General features: G+C 42.5%; 1 protein-coding gene across 2 annotated transcripts in view; it reads left to right on the plus strand.

The window, feature by feature from the left end:
* The window catches only part of TDP1 (tyrosyl-DNA phosphodiesterase 1), a gene marked incomplete at its 5' end in the record, with an annotated part of 71,712 nt that overhangs the window by 3,605 nt on the left and 49,809 nt on the right, over nt 1-18,298 (plus strand). For both annotated transcript variants that reach the window (XM_079700226.1, XM_079700227.1), the window contains 5 exons: nt 255-298; nt 1,481-1,536; nt 3,973-4,069; nt 8,933-8,967; nt 13,661-13,753. In XM_079700226.1, coding sequence (XP_079556352.1) covers nt 255-298; nt 1,481-1,536; nt 3,973-4,069; nt 8,933-8,967; nt 13,661-13,753 — 325 coding nt within the window. The remainder of the gene's footprint in view (nt 1-254; nt 299-1,480; nt 1,537-3,972; nt 4,070-8,932; nt 8,968-13,660; nt 13,754-18,298) is intronic.

Genomic DNA, 18,298 nt, shown 5'->3' on the forward strand with positions numbered 1-18,298 from the left:
AAAGTTGTAGATGTTGATTTTCCATTATGTTTGGTTAAATAACACTGATACGTAATAAATATTATTAAATAGCCCAGGGAAATTTTCTCTTGAATTTTTGGAACATTAAAGTCTAGCCTTGTAGTACCTTTTCTGTGCATCATTTTCTAAGCCACATTCTCGTCAGTGACTATTTAATAAGTCAGTTGTGATTATTATTACTAGATAGTCTTTATCAAAAATATGAATTAGATATAAATGTTTTGTCTCCCCAGATATTTTATCTCCTCTATTTGGGACACTTGTTTCTTCAGCTCAGGTGAGTTTACAGTTTTTTCTTTGGACGGAAGGGGCAAATAACTCTGTAAGAAAGTGAGCAGTGGGACCTGTGGGTCGGTCCTGTGCAGGGTCCCTGAGATGGCACTTACCTGGAGGCTGGCACCAAACGCCGCAGTTGTGGGATCCATCAGCCTGGAACGTGGATGCACGGTCACTGGGGCTTCTGACTCTCGATTGGGCCATAAGGACTGGCCAGGAAGTCACTCTGGAAATTCCAACCTGAGGGACTTCTCTTTGGGACACTAATAATCTCACAGGACTCTGGTGCAACTCCCTGGGAGTGTGGGTAGAGAGGTGAAGGCCATGTCAAGTTTGATTTGATTTAGAGAAGTAAATGAGAAATTTCCTACACCCTCCAAAGAGAAGTGAGTAGAAGTTATGGATGTGGGTACGTCTGCATGTTTGATTGACGTGTTTGATTGGCAACTCTTCTGCCTGACAGAGCTGGTCCCTTTGCGTTGATAAATCACCTTAATGTGCCAGGCTCTCCAGCAAATAGAACAAGGTCTTGTGCCTAAAGAAGGCAAAGCTTTCTGTGTGCTCCATGTTCTGCTTGGTGGCGGGAATCCTGGTCTCCAGATGGAATGTGGGGTGAATTTGTGTGCGTTCTCCTGGCTAGATCGAGTCAGTATGTCCAGGAGAAGGTCCAGGGATTACCCAGGCCTGGGGAGGACCCCCGTGGGTAAGTCTAGTCCAGAACCTGTAATCAAGATGTAATTGTCATAAGCCTAGTGAATGTCCAGTAGCAGATGCCTGTTTACAAAGCTAGCTCATAAGTTAGGCTGAAAGGAAATGTTCTTTTCCAAAAGTCCTTTTTATAATCATCTAGGGGAAAAGGGATAAATTTATAAGCCCCATTAATCAGAACACTCTTAGAAATAATGTGAAAAGACTCAGTTTACAAATACAAATGCTGCCAAAGCATGCAGAGGTAATTTTCTGTTTTCTCAGGCACTCCCACACTAATTCAGAACCTTTGAATGGTGTATTCCCTTCAAGATGTATTTTAGGTTTGTTTATGAGTATTGTAGCAAATTGTCCATGTTTATACATAATATATGTAGTTCATCATTAGAGTTTCTTTGAATTCAATAACCAAACACTTCTCCTTATAGACTGCTTTTCTGAATTGCCCATGACTTCTTTTCTTCCCCCCATCCAGTTTAACTACTGCTTTGATGTGGACTGGCTCGTAAAACAGTATCCACCAGAGTTCAGGTGAGTTCCACAGAGTGATGGATGACGTCATAACTGTAATGCAGCCTTAAAACACAAGATTTGTGTTTCTCAGGCAGCTGCCGTGCATCTTCTTTGAATATTTCTTTTGGAACTATTGAAATCGTAAAAACGTTAAGTTATACTGGGAAAACAGCATTTTTTGATATATTCGAACTAATCACAAGCCTTCCTAATACAGATTTTAGCGTGTCCTTCTGTCCAGAAGTAGATTAGGACAAATTTCAACCCAAATAAAAGAATTTTAGGTCCAATGTTAATATGAAGGAAAAGGTCACTGCCACCTGCGTTCTCGACCTATAAGCATGCCATGCTTCACTGGGCACATCAATGCTGTTCTTTTTTTGAGACTCTCCTGTTTCACAAGTGATTTTTCGTGTAGCTTAGGAGTTAATGCAGGGGTCATAGGGCCTTCCTTTACCCAGATTATGGAAGTGATGGGTTTTCAGTCTGTCTGCCTCATATTAGGCAGTGCAAACCAAATAAATATGGCATCCCATGGTGACATGCCACCTGTCCCATTTCTAACACATTGACGTGGCAGAATCCCATAACAGCAAGTAAGGTGGAGGAATACACATGCAGGAAAATGGTTGTCAGGGTCCTCAAAGTCCATGGTGCATTTAGCACATCAGATTGTGGGAAGCTTCATTATTAATAATAGATAAAATGCTGGGAGTTCCCTGGCAGTCCAGTGGTTAGTACTCCGTGCTTTCACTGCTGTGGCCCAGGTTCAATCCCTGGTTGGGGAACTAAGATCCTGAAAGCCACGAGGCACAGCCAAAAATAATACTAATAGATAAAATACTGTTGAAATTTCCCAAGCAGCTTTGGCACTCAGGGGCTCATATTTGACCTGTAACACGTAAGATTAGTTTCAGCTGCATGTAACAGAAAAGTAGAAATAACAATGGCTTAAACGAGAGAAAATAATTTCACCAACCTATTCAAAGTATTGGATGATGCCCACCCTCATTAGGGAGGGCAATCTGCTTTGTTGAGTCACCGATTCAAATGGTCATCTCCTCTGCAAACACCCTCACAGACACACCCAGAAATAATGTTTTATCTGGACACCCTTGGCCCAATGAAGTTGACACACAAAATTAACCATCACACTGCCTTTTTGTGATAGTTTTTAGAACACCAGTAAATCTGAAGTAATTAATGAGGACTTCAGCTTCTGTCGATAATGTTTAATCTTTTGTTTTTTAAAAAGACCTGATGGGCTTCCCTGGTGTCGCAGTGGTTGAGGGTCCGCCTGCTGATGCAGGGGACGTGGGTTCGTTCCCCCGTCCGGGAGGACCCCACATGCCGCAGAGCGGCTGGGTGGCCGCGGCGGTGAGAGGCCCGTGTACCGCAAAAAAAAAAAAAAAAAAAAAAAGAAAGACCTGATAATCTGATAACAGGAATTGTTTCTAGGTAACAGATGCATGATTATCTCTTACATTATTCTCTGTACTGTGTTTCTAGTTGTAAAATAGAAAATTTTTTCCAAATAGAAACAAACCGGGAAGGTGTGTTTCTTAGTTTTATTTTACCTGACATGTTAGAATAAGGCTATCAGGCTTAGGGGTTAGGAATCAGTCCTGGATGTGCGTTTTCTGTTCTGTTTCTTTTTAGTTGAGTGTTGTCCCTTCATGTGTGGCAGAGAAGCATTCTGCATGTGATTGATAATTGTGGGAGTTGTTCATCTTGCTTGATTGCTTGTTGGAGAAAAATCCAATTTTTGTTTTGTTGGGAGAGTTTATAAAGATATATTGATTTCTAAGGATTATCTCGCTTTGAATTAACCAGCGTAGATCGTGGTTCCTTTAAAAGCCTTTTTAATCTATCCCTGCAGAATGTTTTTATAGTGTCCTTTTGAATTTAAAAATAGAGCACTTTCAATGTGCGTTGGGCTCTGTTGCATTGAAATACCACCCCCTATTAGTGAAACTACATGCTGCGGGCCTGGGCCCTTTCACTTGTGTCCTGGGCATCTGGTTCAGGACCTTGCTCACAGTAGGGGTTTAACATACGGCTAGTGAGGAAGTGGTCTGTTGTTTGGGCCAAGAGAAGGGAAAGAAAAGAGCATCATACTAGACAACAATGATTGTATATCTTTTAGTCTATCTGAATTTAAACATATTAACACAGAGCTGACGATGTGCCCTTTTGGACCAAAGAAGATAATTACTCGAGGACTTTCTTGAGTCACAGCCCCTCCAGGTCACAGCAGAGCTTCAGGCTCAGGCCACAGGGCTCCATTATAAAGGTAACCAGTTTCCGAAGGTTAACCGGTCACTGTCCTGTGCTGGCCCCCTACTCAGTCACCACACAGGCCAGAAACAGATGGCGGTGGTCAGCGACCCTTAACTGGGTGCCAGTCCAGCTTCATGAATGATGGATTTTAAATACTTCTGATCTCTTTTTCAGGACGAAACCAATCCTGCTCGTGCATGGCGACAAACGCGAGGCAAAGGCTCACCTTCATGCCCAGGCAAAGCCTTACGAAAACATTGCCCTCTGCCAGGTAAGCTACTCATTGCCCTTCGAGATCATGCGTAGTCTGAGAGTTGGAAGGAAATTGAGACCTTGAGTCTATCCACCCACCTAATGCAGGAATCCTCTCTCCAGCATCACCAACAGACATCTGTCCAGCCTTGGCTTAAACGCTTCCTGAGGTAGCTCATCCTATTTGTGGCTAGCCCTCATGGTTGAATGATTTTCCTTTATGTTAACCTGATATCTCTGTAATTAGGGTTCTCCAGAGAAACAGAACCAATAACGTGTGTGTGTGTGTGTGTGTGTGTGTAGACAGAGATTTATTTTCTAAGAACTGGCTCACGTTGATTGTGGAGGGTGGCAAGTCCAAAATCTGCAGGGCAGGCTGGAGACCCCAAGAAGCACTGATGTTGCATTTTGAGGCCAAAGACCGACTGGAGACTCATTCCCTCTTCCTGCAGGGAATCAGTCTTTTTTTTAATTTCCTTTCCACTTTTCAACAGACTGACTGAGGCTCACAAACATTCTGGAGGGTAATCTCCTTTACTCAAAGTCCACTGATTGAAACGTTAATCTCCTCAAAAAATACCTTCACGACAACATCTGACCAAATATCTGGGTGCTGTGGCCTAGCCAGGTTGACACACACCATCTTCTTCCTCTGCCTTCTACGTTGGTCCTAATTTTCCCACTCTGGAGCCACATAGACTAAATCTCCTTGCTCGTGTCACTGATTCTCGTGTCTGAAGTCATCTATTTTGTCCCCCTAGTTTTCTCGTTCAGGTTCAAGCGTTCACTTTCTTCAGTTGTACCTGGTGTATCAAGGGTTCCCTATCTTTCCCCAACCTGCCAGCCCTCTAGTTGTATCTATTTTGTCCATGTCCCTGTGGAAACGGAGGTTTCCGCATTATTGAGCAGGTTTTTTGGATTCAATTCAGTGGCAGTTTCTTTCTCTGAAGGCAGCTTAAAACTGGTAGCTTTTATTGTGACATTAGCTGCCATTGACATTTCACCCATAGCCCTTAGTTCTTTTTCACAAGAATCACTCAATACTGGGGAGACCCATAGATCAGAAGCAGACCTGTTAGAAAACTACCTTGCGAATTGTATGCTGCGTGTGATCCTAGTCCAATGAGGGGCGTTAAGTGGTCTCATAACAGGCTTGGTTTGCTGGGACCAAAGCAGAGAAGAGGCGAAAAGGCTGTTTCTTTATATATTCCCATAATTTTGTCCTGATACTTCCCAGTCAGTTCATGGAAATACAGTGTGACCAGTGAGTCTTGGAGTTTCCTTAGGACTCACTGTTTTAGACTCCACGTCTGAAAGGATCTTTTTATGTGTGACATTTTGTGTAAGAAGCAGGCAAACTGGGCGGGGGAGGGGAGGCAAGGGGGTAGCATGGAATTCAGAAAATGTTTACATTTATGATTTCCTTCCTGTGGTGGTTCTGAAGTGGCTGGTGTAATACTCACCTTTTCCTATTTGAGCAGGTTGGTCGGTCCATTCCTGAGCAGCTTGATGAATGATTCTTTCATGGCCCTTTTCTCTCCTGGCCAAAAGCTTAGTGAAATTGGCTTAGGATTTCTGCTCTTGCAGTACAGAGACAAGAGTGAATTACATAGAACCTCATTATTTTTCTTTTCCATTTTCCTCCCAACATCCTTTTTCCTCCATCCATACAAGGTAAAAGAATTCCAACTCACGTTTTATCACTTCTTCTAGCTATAGAATATTATCTATGTGTGTATGTGTATTTTTTTAAAAGATTAAAACAGTGAGAAATCTCAACCTGATCAATTTTAAACCCGTCTCACAACATTCTTCCTGTGATGTAACTCACTGTACTTTATGTAGTTGGAGTTTTAAATTATTCCATCTCTTTATCCATCCTGTTTTGCAGCTCACCTTCTACACTAGATATGCCTTTGCTTAGCAGTTGCCTAAAATCCCCTTGTTTTGCATTTGTTTCCAAAGACAGAAGAGGTTAAACTGCAGTAGGATAGCACTTATCAGACTAATAGTGGGCAGAAAATAAAATAACACGGGAATCCTGAAAAACAGCGATAAAATCAATGGAAATAAAAAGTGTTTTTCAAATGTACTGAAGTTTAGGAGAGGTGGTGGCATGCCTAGTGGCGTGCTTCAGGCCAGCCACTAGAGGGTGTAACAAGCCCTGTCTTCCAAACCTCATGTGAAGAGCCTCCGTAAGCTCCCAGCTCTAGTTTGAGGGACATGGTGATTGCCCCATCCTGACTTATTGAAATACTTTTATATCTTGTCTTTAAAATGAATTTTTGATTTTTTTTAGCAACGTAGTGTCATTTGACTAAGCTGGGTCACGTTAAGTCAAAGAATAAGTGGATGCTGACACTGCCCATTTTGCACACCTGGTGGTCCAGGTTCAGACTTCCTGGGTTCTGTCCCAGCTCTCTGCCCGCTAGCTGTGTCATTCTGGGCCCATCACTTAACCACTTAAAGCCTCATTTCTTCATCTTTAAAATGAATTACTAATACTGTATCTTATAGGGTTATTGGGCAAAGAATTTGGTGCATTTGCCAAAAAGAAGCACCCATTAAATATTATCTGTTGAAATTATAATCCTTGCTTTTGTGCTTAGACTTGCCCAAAAGCACACAACAAATCACAAAACTAAACTCAGAAGCCAAGTTTTTTGACCATTGCTTTTTCTGAGCTAAATATCAATTTACAGAGTGGCAGCCTTCATTCTCATTTTGTAATTTAAAGACGTGAAATACTGGGATTAACATATACACACTACTATATATAAAATAGATAACCAACAAGGAACTACTGTATGGCACAGGGAACTATACTCGGTATTTTGTAGTAACCTATAAGGGAAAAGAATCTGAAAAAGAATAGACATATGTATGTATCAATATAACTGAATCACTTTGCCATACACCTGAAACTAACACAACATTGCGTTAATTTTTTTTTTAAAGAAAGACATGAAATGCACTTTCCTGCTCACTCTTCTGTGGCCAGTCCACACAAACGTGTGCCAGTCTGTGAGCAGCCTGAACACTGAGTTTACAATGGTAGTGAACTTGGCCACCTGTCCGTGAGCATCCCCAAGACGGGCTATGTCATCCTCACCTGTGTATTCCAGTTGCCCATTGCTGCCCCCAGCAGACAGGCCCACCTGTAGAGAGTGGGCAGGGGTGCGCTTTGATTATAATAGCACTTGCTTCCATTTGTAGAGTGCTCACCCTGTGCAGCTCCTTTTCCTAAGCATTTTATGTGTACTTTTCTCATTCATTCCTAACAACTCCCTGAATCTCCTAACAGTACCCTCATTTCAAAGAGTAGAAAGATGAGGCATAGAGATTCAAGTATTTTCCAAAGTCCTACATAGTTGTGAAGATAGGATTTGTGTCCATACACAGAATTCCTAGCTGGTAAGCTATTCTTGACATCTCTATTTTAACTTTTTCATCTTGAGGCCTAACCAAGGTCTTGCTATACCGGATTTTAGATAAAATGTTTTACTTCCCCACCTACCCCCCCCCATTTGTTTGTAAAGATATTTTAAAACATGAAAAATGGATTTAATATATTTATTTTCAGCATCTTCTGTGTTATAAATTTAAGAAAACTTTTAACATCATAATGTCTCAATACTGCCACCACTTTCAATGTTTCTTTTAAATATGCTTTGAAAACTTTGTGTGTGTATTTCTGTATAAGCCAAATATCTAATTTTAAAACGTTGCATAGAGTCTCATTTGTTTTCACTAGTTTTCTGGCTTCTAAAGAAATTAGGCTTCTCACTTCTAATTACTGTAATTAAAAATGCAATATGTATTGAATCATTCTGGGTAATGAAAAAGAAGTTTTTTAAAAAATGAACCTCACTGGATGCTATTCTAAAAGCTGTTTTGAATCTACAAACAATAAATGATGGAGAGGGTGTGGAGAAAAGGGAACCCTCTTGCACTGTTGGTGGGAATGTGAATTGGTACAGCCACTATGGAGAACAGTATGGACGTTCCTTAAAAAACTAAACATAGAACTACCATATGACCCAGCAATCCCACTACTGGGCATATACCCTGAGAAAACCATAATTCAAAAAGAGTCATGTACCAAAATGTTCATTGCAGCTCTATTCACAATAGCCCGGAGATGGAAACAACCTAAGTGTCCATCATCGGATGAATGGATAAAGGAGATGTGGCACATATATACAATAGAATATTACTCAGCCATAAAAAGAAACGAAACTGAGCTATTTGTAATGAGGTGGATAAACCTAGAGTCTGTCATACAGAGGGAAGTAATTCAGAAAGAGAAAAACAAATACCGTATGCTAACATATATATGGAATCTAAAAACAAAAAAAAAGTCATGAAGAACCTAGGGTCAAGATGGGAATAAAGACACAGACCTACTAGAGAATGGACCTGAGGACACAGGGAGGGGGAAGGGTAAGCTGGGACAAAGTGAGAGAGTGGCATGGACATATATACACTACCAAATGTAAAATAGATAGCTAGTGGGAAGCAGCCGCATAGCACAGGGGGGTGCTTTGTGACCAGCTAGAAGGGTGGGATAGGGAGGGTGGGAGGGAGGGAGACGCAAGAGGGAAGAGATATGGGGATATATGTATATGTATAACTGATTCACTTTGTTATAAAGCAGAAAGTAACACACCACTGTAAAGCAATTATACTCCAATAAAAATGTTTTTAAAAAATTAAAAAATAAAAGCTCTTTTGGCGATCAAGGGCTTGTCCACTAGAGGGCAGTAAAAACTTTAAAAACAAAAAAAAGTTGACCTGAATCTTTTCTAATTTAATTTTCAATAGATAGGGATATGATTGAGTTTTTAAAAAACAAGTAACTTGACCTCTTTTTTTATCCTAGGCAAAGTTGGATATTGCATTTGGAACACACCACACGTAAGCAGTTTTTATGAAATGGGAGAGGGAGGATATGAGTTTAATAGATCAAAGGATGCTCTTCAGAAATCGCCCTTAGAGGGACTCACATGTGATGATTTTGCTGGGGGAAAAGCTATCAGTTAGGAAGCAGAGGAAAAGGAGTTGTCTCTGAACAGCCTTAAGACCAAGTACCAGGATTCTGGCCCTGGACATGAAAGTCTGAATCTGTGATGCGGTTTCTGCTTTCTCTTGAGGGCGTTCATTATAGCCGACTGAGGGGGATAGGTTGTGGTCCACGGTTATGCATGACTGTACGTGCGGTAGTCACATGCCTGTGGATTCCACCACTTTAAAGAAGGTCTTGTGAATTTCATAAGATTCTGAGTTGCATCAAATAGAATATTGTTGGGTCACCTCCGTGCTGTGATTGAAAGAAAAACTGTTTTACAAGAAATTGTCATCTTGAGAGGCTGGTACCTGTCCCAGCTTCAAGACATCTCAGAAATTTCTCTTAGGATAATTTCTGAGACATTGGAAACAACAGGAAGGAGAAACTTTTCTCTTACTTCCTACTTGATACATATCAGCTTGACTCCCGTTTTATTTGAGTCTTACTGCTTAATGGAGCCGTTTTACATAATTGCTCTGTAGCTGAGAAAAGAATAAGACATGGTTGCCTCGATTTCAGTATTTTTGTAAATCATATTTCTCTAGAAATATGTCACACTCAAAAGAGTGACAAAGCCTTATCTTTCTTCTAGACCAGCAGTGGAAACAGGTAGCCTGCTGCTTCAGGCATGTCCCTTTGGGTATCTGTCCGTAAGGCAACAAGGAATCTCATGGGAGGAAGTGTTTGCCCCGAGTCTTTCAGTGACCACTGTTTTCCTCATATTACACCAAAAACGAGGGCATATGTTCGTCATTCTCTTTGTAAGCTTAAAGCTATATTTTCCCAGTCTGTCTCCAGAAAGGAACCAGAGCAGAAAGCACTGAGCCACTTTGTGAAAGGATAGCTATCAAGCATACATTATCTGGTTTTAGGTGCTCTTGTGTAAATGTTGCTGCATTTACCAACCACCCCTAATTGGTAACTTTAGTGTAATGGAGGGTTGTTGAGAGTGACCTCAAGCACCTACCTAGCTGGAGTATCAGGCACAGAGCTCACAGAATGCTAATTTCAGCAAAGGATACAAAATAGCACTGAATAGGCTGAGTCAGCATCTTAGGCTCCTGTAGCTGCACCACTGTGGGAGACACTGATGGGCGGCAGTAGTAGTCAGCCGTCCTGGGAGAGATTCTGCCAGTGAAGCGTCGCACCAGATGGATCCTTGTCCCCCACCCTTAGCTGGAACCCTAGCCTAAATATCTTACTGATTCCAGAATACATTCAGCAAGCCCTGTTTTGGATCCTGGGCATGATTTGCTAGACCTGCAGTGCGGGGTTCCTGTGCAGGGCACATGTTCTGTGCCCGCAGCCAGTGTTTCTTGGGCACTTTCACACTGCACTTAATATGCTAGCGAGTCATAGGAGAGCCTGGGTCTGTGGAGGGACTGAGTGCTGGGCTGGCCCAGATCTGACACAGTGGCATTTGAGGGGGGCGGGGCTATCCTTTTTTTTTTTTAATGCTATTCAAAAAATTACTTGGTCCTTTGTCTTCATTTTATAGACTAGAGGCCCCAAGTAGGTAGGCAGTTTTCCTCCAGCCAGTGTTGGAGACAGGACTAGAACTGTTTATTTTTGCTTAAGTTCTTAATTTACTTTTGTTGTTTCCTCACTGCTAAAATTAAGTCTGTTTCCTTTGGCGCACACACACACACACACACACGCTTTGCAAGTCCATTCTTCCTTCACCTCCAACACATGCATTTTGCAGGTTAAACCCAGCAGAGTTCCTCATTCAGAGTTGAAAGTGCCTAGGGAAGTAATGATAGACCCTTTCCTCACTCTGTAGTATGTGTGTAGTTTACATTTTGTTAAAATGTCAGTATTGTAGGAGATTGAACTCATGCCTTGAAATTACTTTCAGTTGTTCATTTTAAAATATTTTAAGAGTTATTCATTAAATATCTATTATATTCTTGAAGCACAGCTCGAGGGGATGTAAAGTGTTTTAAGACATAGTGGTTTTTGTCCTTCCAGCTTTTAGTCTTTGGGTGAGAGAGGCAAGACAAACACATGAGCTAGGAAAGAAGGAAAGCCTTCCAGCTCCTGGTGGCAGGTGTGAACGCGTCCCCCCTCCCCCAACAGAGTGGAGCTGCCACAGTAACTCTGAAGGAGTCTCCGGGGTCACACTTGGCGTCAGCTGGTGGGTGGTGACCACGTACTACTTGCAGCCCCATCCCCCAGGAGCTCATGGTGGTCTTAGAGACAGTGAACGTGCTCCATCCCTGCTTCCAGGATGCTGTGCAGGCCCGGGGCTTATCTCATAGTGCTTTAGAATGCTGAAGCTCTTTGGTGGCCCCCAGAGCTGGAAGCAAAGGCACCTCCCACGGCCCTGAGAATCCACAGCGGGAGGGAAGCGTCAGATGTGGCCGTGCAGCCAGGAGCAGACTGCAGGATGAGTCTCTCTCCTCTTCGGGCTATAGCAGGGCCTCCCCTCCATGTGACCCAGTCCTGCCCCAGTAGCATGAAGTAGCTGCGGCCCTGTCCAGCCCAAGGGAAGCCGTGCACAGTGAGAGGAGGATCCAACATGTGTGATCCAAATAAGCACTGCTTCTGGTTCATGTGGGGAGCTGGATAGTCCCCATGACCTCTCCTAGCCACGGATTCTGCAGTTGTAAAATGGGAATGATAGCACCTCCTCTGGATTGGGTGGGATTTAGTGTGCTAGCATTCTGTGCGGCTTCTAAAGCAGTGCCTGGTACATAAATGCTCCACAGACATTAGCTTGCCTTCCCCCTGGTCAGGAACAGCTTCAAATAGGGGAAATGTCCCTTCTGCCACCCCCATAGCTTAATAGATAATATGCAGGTCAGTATTCTTCAGGGAAGACCTCATTTCTTTATATGTTTTATCCATTTTTAACTCTGAGCTTTTTGGGACATGCCATTTTGTCTATGAAAAGATTTAATATGACTCCCCTTAGATTAGTTCTCAAAGCTATTTGATAGGATTCACTGACATTAGTGCATGATTTTCCTGTTAATTGATGCCTTAACTAATGGAAATATTTGTAAAAGTTAAATCATGAATTCATAACTGGCTTATTCTTAATTACAGTCAGCTACTAATTTGGCAACTGTGTATGTAAATTTGCTCAGATTTCAGGGAGCACATCTCATACATGGAAAGAAGATTGACTCAACAGCTGTCATTTCTCCAGCTTTGCATTAATTTACCATTTGCCAGCTTGGGTTAAATTCTCGTTCTGGCAAGAGCTACATCTCATTCTCTGTTTGTATAGTCTTTTCTGTATTTTCTAGTGCTAATAACCCCATTCTGTCGAGATAGTATTTGGGATGTTGTTTATTTGAGAGAACCAGTGGTTCATTTTTTCCCCACGTGTAAACTGACTTCCATCAGTAAATGTTAAGTAGCATTTTGGCCTCCATAGAAATAAGGTAGAGTTACTGCCTTGAGTGAATCTCTAGTTGGGGGAGAGAGAATTTAGGTTCCTGAAATAATTAGAAAACCATCGGGAGGCCAAGAATCATCCGAAAGTAGATGGCAAAGTAAAGCAAGGCATGGAAGCAGTAGAGGGAATGTACACCTGGAGTGTTTTACATTTAACAAAACACATTCTGCATTTCATTCTCACATCAGCCCTATGAAGTGAACACGGGGTTGATCCTTCATGCTACAAGTGAGAAGCTGAGGCTCAGGGGACATGGAATGACTCAGAGATATTAAATGACTTACATAGGGTCCTATGGCTTCTGACTGATGAACACTGGTACTTAGGTCTTCCAGCTTTGGATGGAAAGCTCTTATCTGTCCTGTTCCCTCCCTCTCACTGGAATTAAACTAAGAGAAATAATCTGATGACTGGGGACGCCCCATGGGAAAGAAAGGAATCTCTAAGGCTGATTTGAGTAAAGGGAGAAGAAAAGAGAAGACTTACCTCAAGCCCAGGTACACGCTGGTGACAAGTCTGGTGTCTATAGAGTATGAAGAAAGATCAGTCTCTTGAAAGTGAAGCATGTTTCAAACTTAAACTGCAACCCACAGTAGGAAATGCGTTTGTCATTTCAGTCTGCTGCACGTGTCTGTACTGATAAGTGCTGAAACCAGAGTTTCACGAACCAGCACTTAAATATATGCAATATACTCTTGAGTTTCTAATTTATTCTGTTGCAGTTTTTTTTTTTAATGTGAGGTAGCCACAGCATAGCAAGAGGTTGTGACCATACTCTGAAAACATGGGACAAGAAGATTCCTGTTGTCCCTGATAGTAATGGGTGATGCTGAATAGGTAATAAGGAGCCAGACTACAGTGTGGGGAGGGGTTTAAAGTGCCAGGACTGGCCACATGGATGGGATGGAGCAAAAGTTCATTTACCACCAAATACTCAGCATTTTGGAAGGTGGTTTTCCACTTGTCACTTAAGCAGACTTTGACAACAATGATGTATAGAAGAAAAGAAAGCTAAATGTTCAAAGTTGGGATAATGTAATAAGAGTTTAAAGAATTCCTTTAGCTATTGCATTTGCATTAGAAAGGTATTATGAGAGTACTGTTAATGCTTTTTGATCCTTTTTCTGTTTTTAAAGGAAAATGATGCTACTGCTATACGAAGAAGGCCTCCGGGTTGTCATACACACCTCCAACCTCATTCACGCCGACTGGCACCAGAAAACACAAGGGTTTGTACGGTTCCGTTCATTTCGTGGTAGTCACTGTGTGTGCTGAGAAAGGTCAAAAGCGAGAACATTCGATTTATTCTTTCTCTCCTGTTGTTTAATTGTGAAAAAACCCAGAATTAATGGCACAGAAAAGAGACACGTGCAAAAAAAAGTGATAGTATTCTTTTACTGCCTCCCTCCAGTTCCTCTCTTGAGGTAGCCGGTGTTAACCGTTGAAAACATAATCATCCATAACTGCCTTTATTATACCTGTAAACATACATATTTATACACCATAGCTTTTTTCTAGTTTTTACAAAATGGCATCATACATACACTCTACAGCCAAGTAGATCCAAGGATCTGAGGCAGGAAAGTGGATGAAAAATGAAAGGTCTGAACCTGTTATTTTTCCATTAAGACCCTCCTGATAGCTTTCCTGGTCCTCACTTATTCCTGCACCTACTTTACTTGCCACTTCCCAACAGGTATCAAAAGAAAACTTGGGGGTTGATTGTACACTAAAAACGTCGCCTCACCCCCAGTCAGTTTAGTTTCCCATAAAACAAATCTAAACGGCTGTCTTTTTAGAGCCTGTAACATGGTTGTGAATCTCCAAAAGAATTGAACATGAAGGGTTTTCATGCCTTTATTATTATTATTTTTTTAATTACTAACCCTTTGTCCTTGGTGCATATATGCCAGATCTAGGTTTTGATCTCCCTTAGGAAGTTTAGGTTTATTTTTAGGGATTTTAGGGACTTGTTCAAATCATTTCACCCTTTGTTCTCCTTCCCGATAAGGCTTCATTATGACCAGCCTTAATTTCGCTTTCTTTCACTTAAGCTATTCTGCAGGTCTCTGCCTTCCTGTGTTAGAAGGAACTCACCCTTTCAAGGTTTGAGTATCTTCCCCTGCATCCTCCTCCTCATTCCCTTGCTCATACCATTGCCCAGCCTGGGCTAGAACTCTAATCTGGGGCTCTGACTGAGCCCAAGTTAGACCTTCAGTTGAGCTGAGACAGAGAACCTCCCAGCCCCCATCCTCTGGGCCTGCTGGACCTGAGTGGGCCGGGCCGTGCAACACCAGAGCTGCCGCTTCCCTCACACAGCCTTTCCCTGAGCCAGGTGTGTGTCGTCCTCTCTTCATTCCCCTTCCCCACCATAGCAGGTGGCTTGATCCCCTGTCCCCACTGCCTGATGGTTTTCCTACAAACATGTTCTAGTTTCCAAGTGTCCCACTTAAGATATGCTTCTCAAAATGCAGCCTTGTTCCGATGGGTTCAGGGTCTTGGGGATGGACTGTCTCTAAGAGCCTCAGCCACGGTGATCTTTTTTTTTTTTTTTTTAACATCTTTATTGGAGTATAATTGCTTTACAATGGTGTGTTAGTTTCTGCTTTATAACAAAGTGAATCAGTTATACAGATACATATGTTCCTATATCTCTTCCCTCTTGCGTCTCCCTCCCTCCCACCCTCCCTATCCCACCCCTCTAGGTGGTCACAAAGCACTGAGCTGATCTCCCTGTGCTATGCGGCTGCTTCCCACTAACTATCTATTTTACGTTTGGTAGTGTATATATGTCCATGCCACTCTCTCACTTTGTCCCAGCTTACCCTTCCCCCTCCCCATGTCCTCAAGTCCATTCTCTAGAAGGTCTGTGTCTTTATTTCCGTCTTACCCCTAGGTTCTTCATGACCTTTTTTTTTTTTCTTAGATTCCATATATATGTGTTAGCATACGGTATTTGTTTTTCTCTTTCTGACTTACTTCACTCTGTATGACAGACTCTAAGTCCACCCACCTCACTACAAATAACTCAATTTCGTTTCTTTTTATGGCTGAGTAATATTCCATTGTATATATGTGCCACATCTTCTTTATCCGTATAAGACACTGATGAAAGAAATTGATGATACAAATAGATGGAGAGATATACCATGTTCTTGGATTGGAAGAATCAACATTGTGAAAATGACTCTACTACCCAAAGCAATCTACAGATTCAATGAAATCCCTATCGAACTACCACTGGAATTTTTCACAGAACTAGAACAAAAAATTTCACAATTTGTATGGAAACACAGAAGACCCCGAATAGCCAAAGCAATCTTGAAAACGAAAAATGGAGCTGGAGGAATCAGGCTCCCTGACTTCAGACTATACTACAAAGCTACAGTAATCAAGACGGTATGGTACTGGCAGAAAAACAGAAATATAGATCAATGGAACAGGATAGAAAGCCCAGAGATAAACCCACACACATATGGTCACCTTATCTTTGACAAAGGAGGCAAGAATATACAGTGGAGAAAAGACAGCCTCTTCAATAAGTGGTGCTGAGAAAACTGGACAGGTACATGTAAAAGTACGAAATTAGAACACTCCCTAACACCATACACAAACATAAACTCAAAATGGATTAAAGGGCTTCCCTGGTGGCACAGTGGCTGAGAGTCCGCCTGCCGATGCAGGGGACACGTGTTTGTGCCCCGATCCGGGAAGATCCCACATGCCGCGGAGCGGCTGGGCCCGTGAGCCATGGCCGCTGAGCCTGCGTGTCCAGAGCCTGTGCTCCGCAACGGGAGAGGCCACAACAGTGAGAGGCCCGCGTACAGCAAAAAAAAAAAAAAAATGGATTAAAGACCTAAATGTAAGGCCAGACACTATCAAACTCTTAGGGGAAAACCTAGGCAGAACACTCTGTGACATAAATCACAGCAAGATCCTTTTTGACCCACCTCCTAGAGAAATGGAAATAAAGACAAAAATAAACAAATGGGACCTAATGAAACTTAAAGCTTTTGCACAGCAAAGGAAACCATAAACAAGACCAAAGACAACGCTCAGAATGGGAGAAAATATTCGCAGTGCTCTTGATCCACCGAGTTTCCGATTAACAAGGTCTTTGCTGCCCCAGGAGCTTCTAAGCTGCTGGCTTGCATTCTGGGACTGCTGACTCATATGTAGCCCCACCTAAAAAGGAAGTGATATTAACATAGCTTGTTCTTGAGGGAACAATAATTAACACAGCTAAAGGGATTTATCCAGTTGGCTCTCCCATGGCTCAAAGAATCCCACCCACAGTCTCTAGTGCCTCTGGAGCTTGAGTTTATAGGCAGCCAGGCCTGTTTCCTTAGGCGTATCTGGGTTGGCTACTATGGGGAAGGGATTAAGGGTAAATGGCTCGGGTGTTCATTTTTCTCCTTTATTTAAAAAAACAATTTAAATGTTTTTAAAAATGTATTGACTAGGTAACTTCACGTGGTTCAAAACTCAAAGTACCAAGGGTATGAAATCTCCCTCCAACTTCCCTCTGCCGGCCACCCCAGAATAAGAGGTGCTGTTATCTCACGGTTAGTCTAGATTCTACTCTCTCTGATACTTTCATGTCGTGGGGTGTAACTTTTTAAAATATTGGCTTGGCCAAAAAGTTCGTTCGGGTTTTTCCGTAAGACCTTATGGAAAAACCCAAACGAACTTTTTGGCCAGCCCAATATTTAAAAGTAGTTGTTTTGTGTAATCTTATTTCCTAGTCATCCTATCATGGCCCTGCTGATTCTTTCCTTCTCCACATGTGTTCCAGCCATCCTTTTCACCTGCTTCTTGGTCTACCTGTTAATTTCTCAATTTTAAAATTATCTGGCCCAGGATGATTTCTCTTCTTATCTTATGAAATGTTAAAAACGCCTCGCATCTTGGTATCCTGGTTTAGAAAGTCGTCATCTGTCATGTTCCTCATCCAGAACTACTCTCATGAGTGAACCTCTAACCCAGGAGGAGCCCCACTCACCCTGTGGGCTCCGAGTTGCTCCTGGGAGGAGAGACCTTAGCCAGCCCGCCCGACATGGTCGCGTTACACACACAGGGTCAGAGGGAGGCCCAGAGGGGTCGTCGAGCTTGCCCAGAACGACACAGCCAGGAAGCAGATCAAGGTCCAGAGCCTGGACTCCCGTCCTGGTCACAAGTATAACCCCTCATGCGAGGGGTCACCTTGAGGTGGGAAGGGAAGGTGTGACTTGCCACCCTGCTAGAAACGTGTAGAGTTCACAAGACGCACAGCCAGGATCCTCGTGGTTCTGGATCCTTCCTGCCCTGACAGCCTGCCCCTTACTAGTCTCCTTGGAGGGCTGCTGGGTGAAAGAGGAATTGGGCAGTTTCTCTCTTGGCTTGTTGGGTAGAAGTGTGGTGGAAGTAACCCAAGAAGGGGAAAAAGGCAGACACAGCTCGTACTTGCTGAGGCTGCTTTAAGTTAGACCCTGTTCATTACCTCGTGGGCGCCTTGGTGAGGCAGGACTGTTAACCTGATTTTGCTGTTGAAGAAACAGCACAAGGAGTTTGAAGCCATACTTCTTTGTAATCTACGAGGGACCACTTCACAGAAGGACTGGGTTTAGCTGTGGTTGTTTGCCGTTGCTGGGTATGATATAGAAGCTTTGGCAAAGTACAGTGACAGAATTGATGAAAGATGTCTTTAAAGTTTTTTTTACTGAATTATTGGAAAGTCTGAGGTTAGTGTTAATGTAACATGACTAAATGTGGTCTGTACTCATTCCAGACACGAG

Source organism: Hyperoodon ampullatus (assembly GCF_949752795.1).
Source record: "Hyperoodon ampullatus genome assembly, chromosome: 3".
In the NCBI taxonomy this organism is placed as follows: domain Eukaryota; kingdom Metazoa; phylum Chordata; class Mammalia; order Artiodactyla; family Ziphiidae; genus Hyperoodon; species Hyperoodon ampullatus.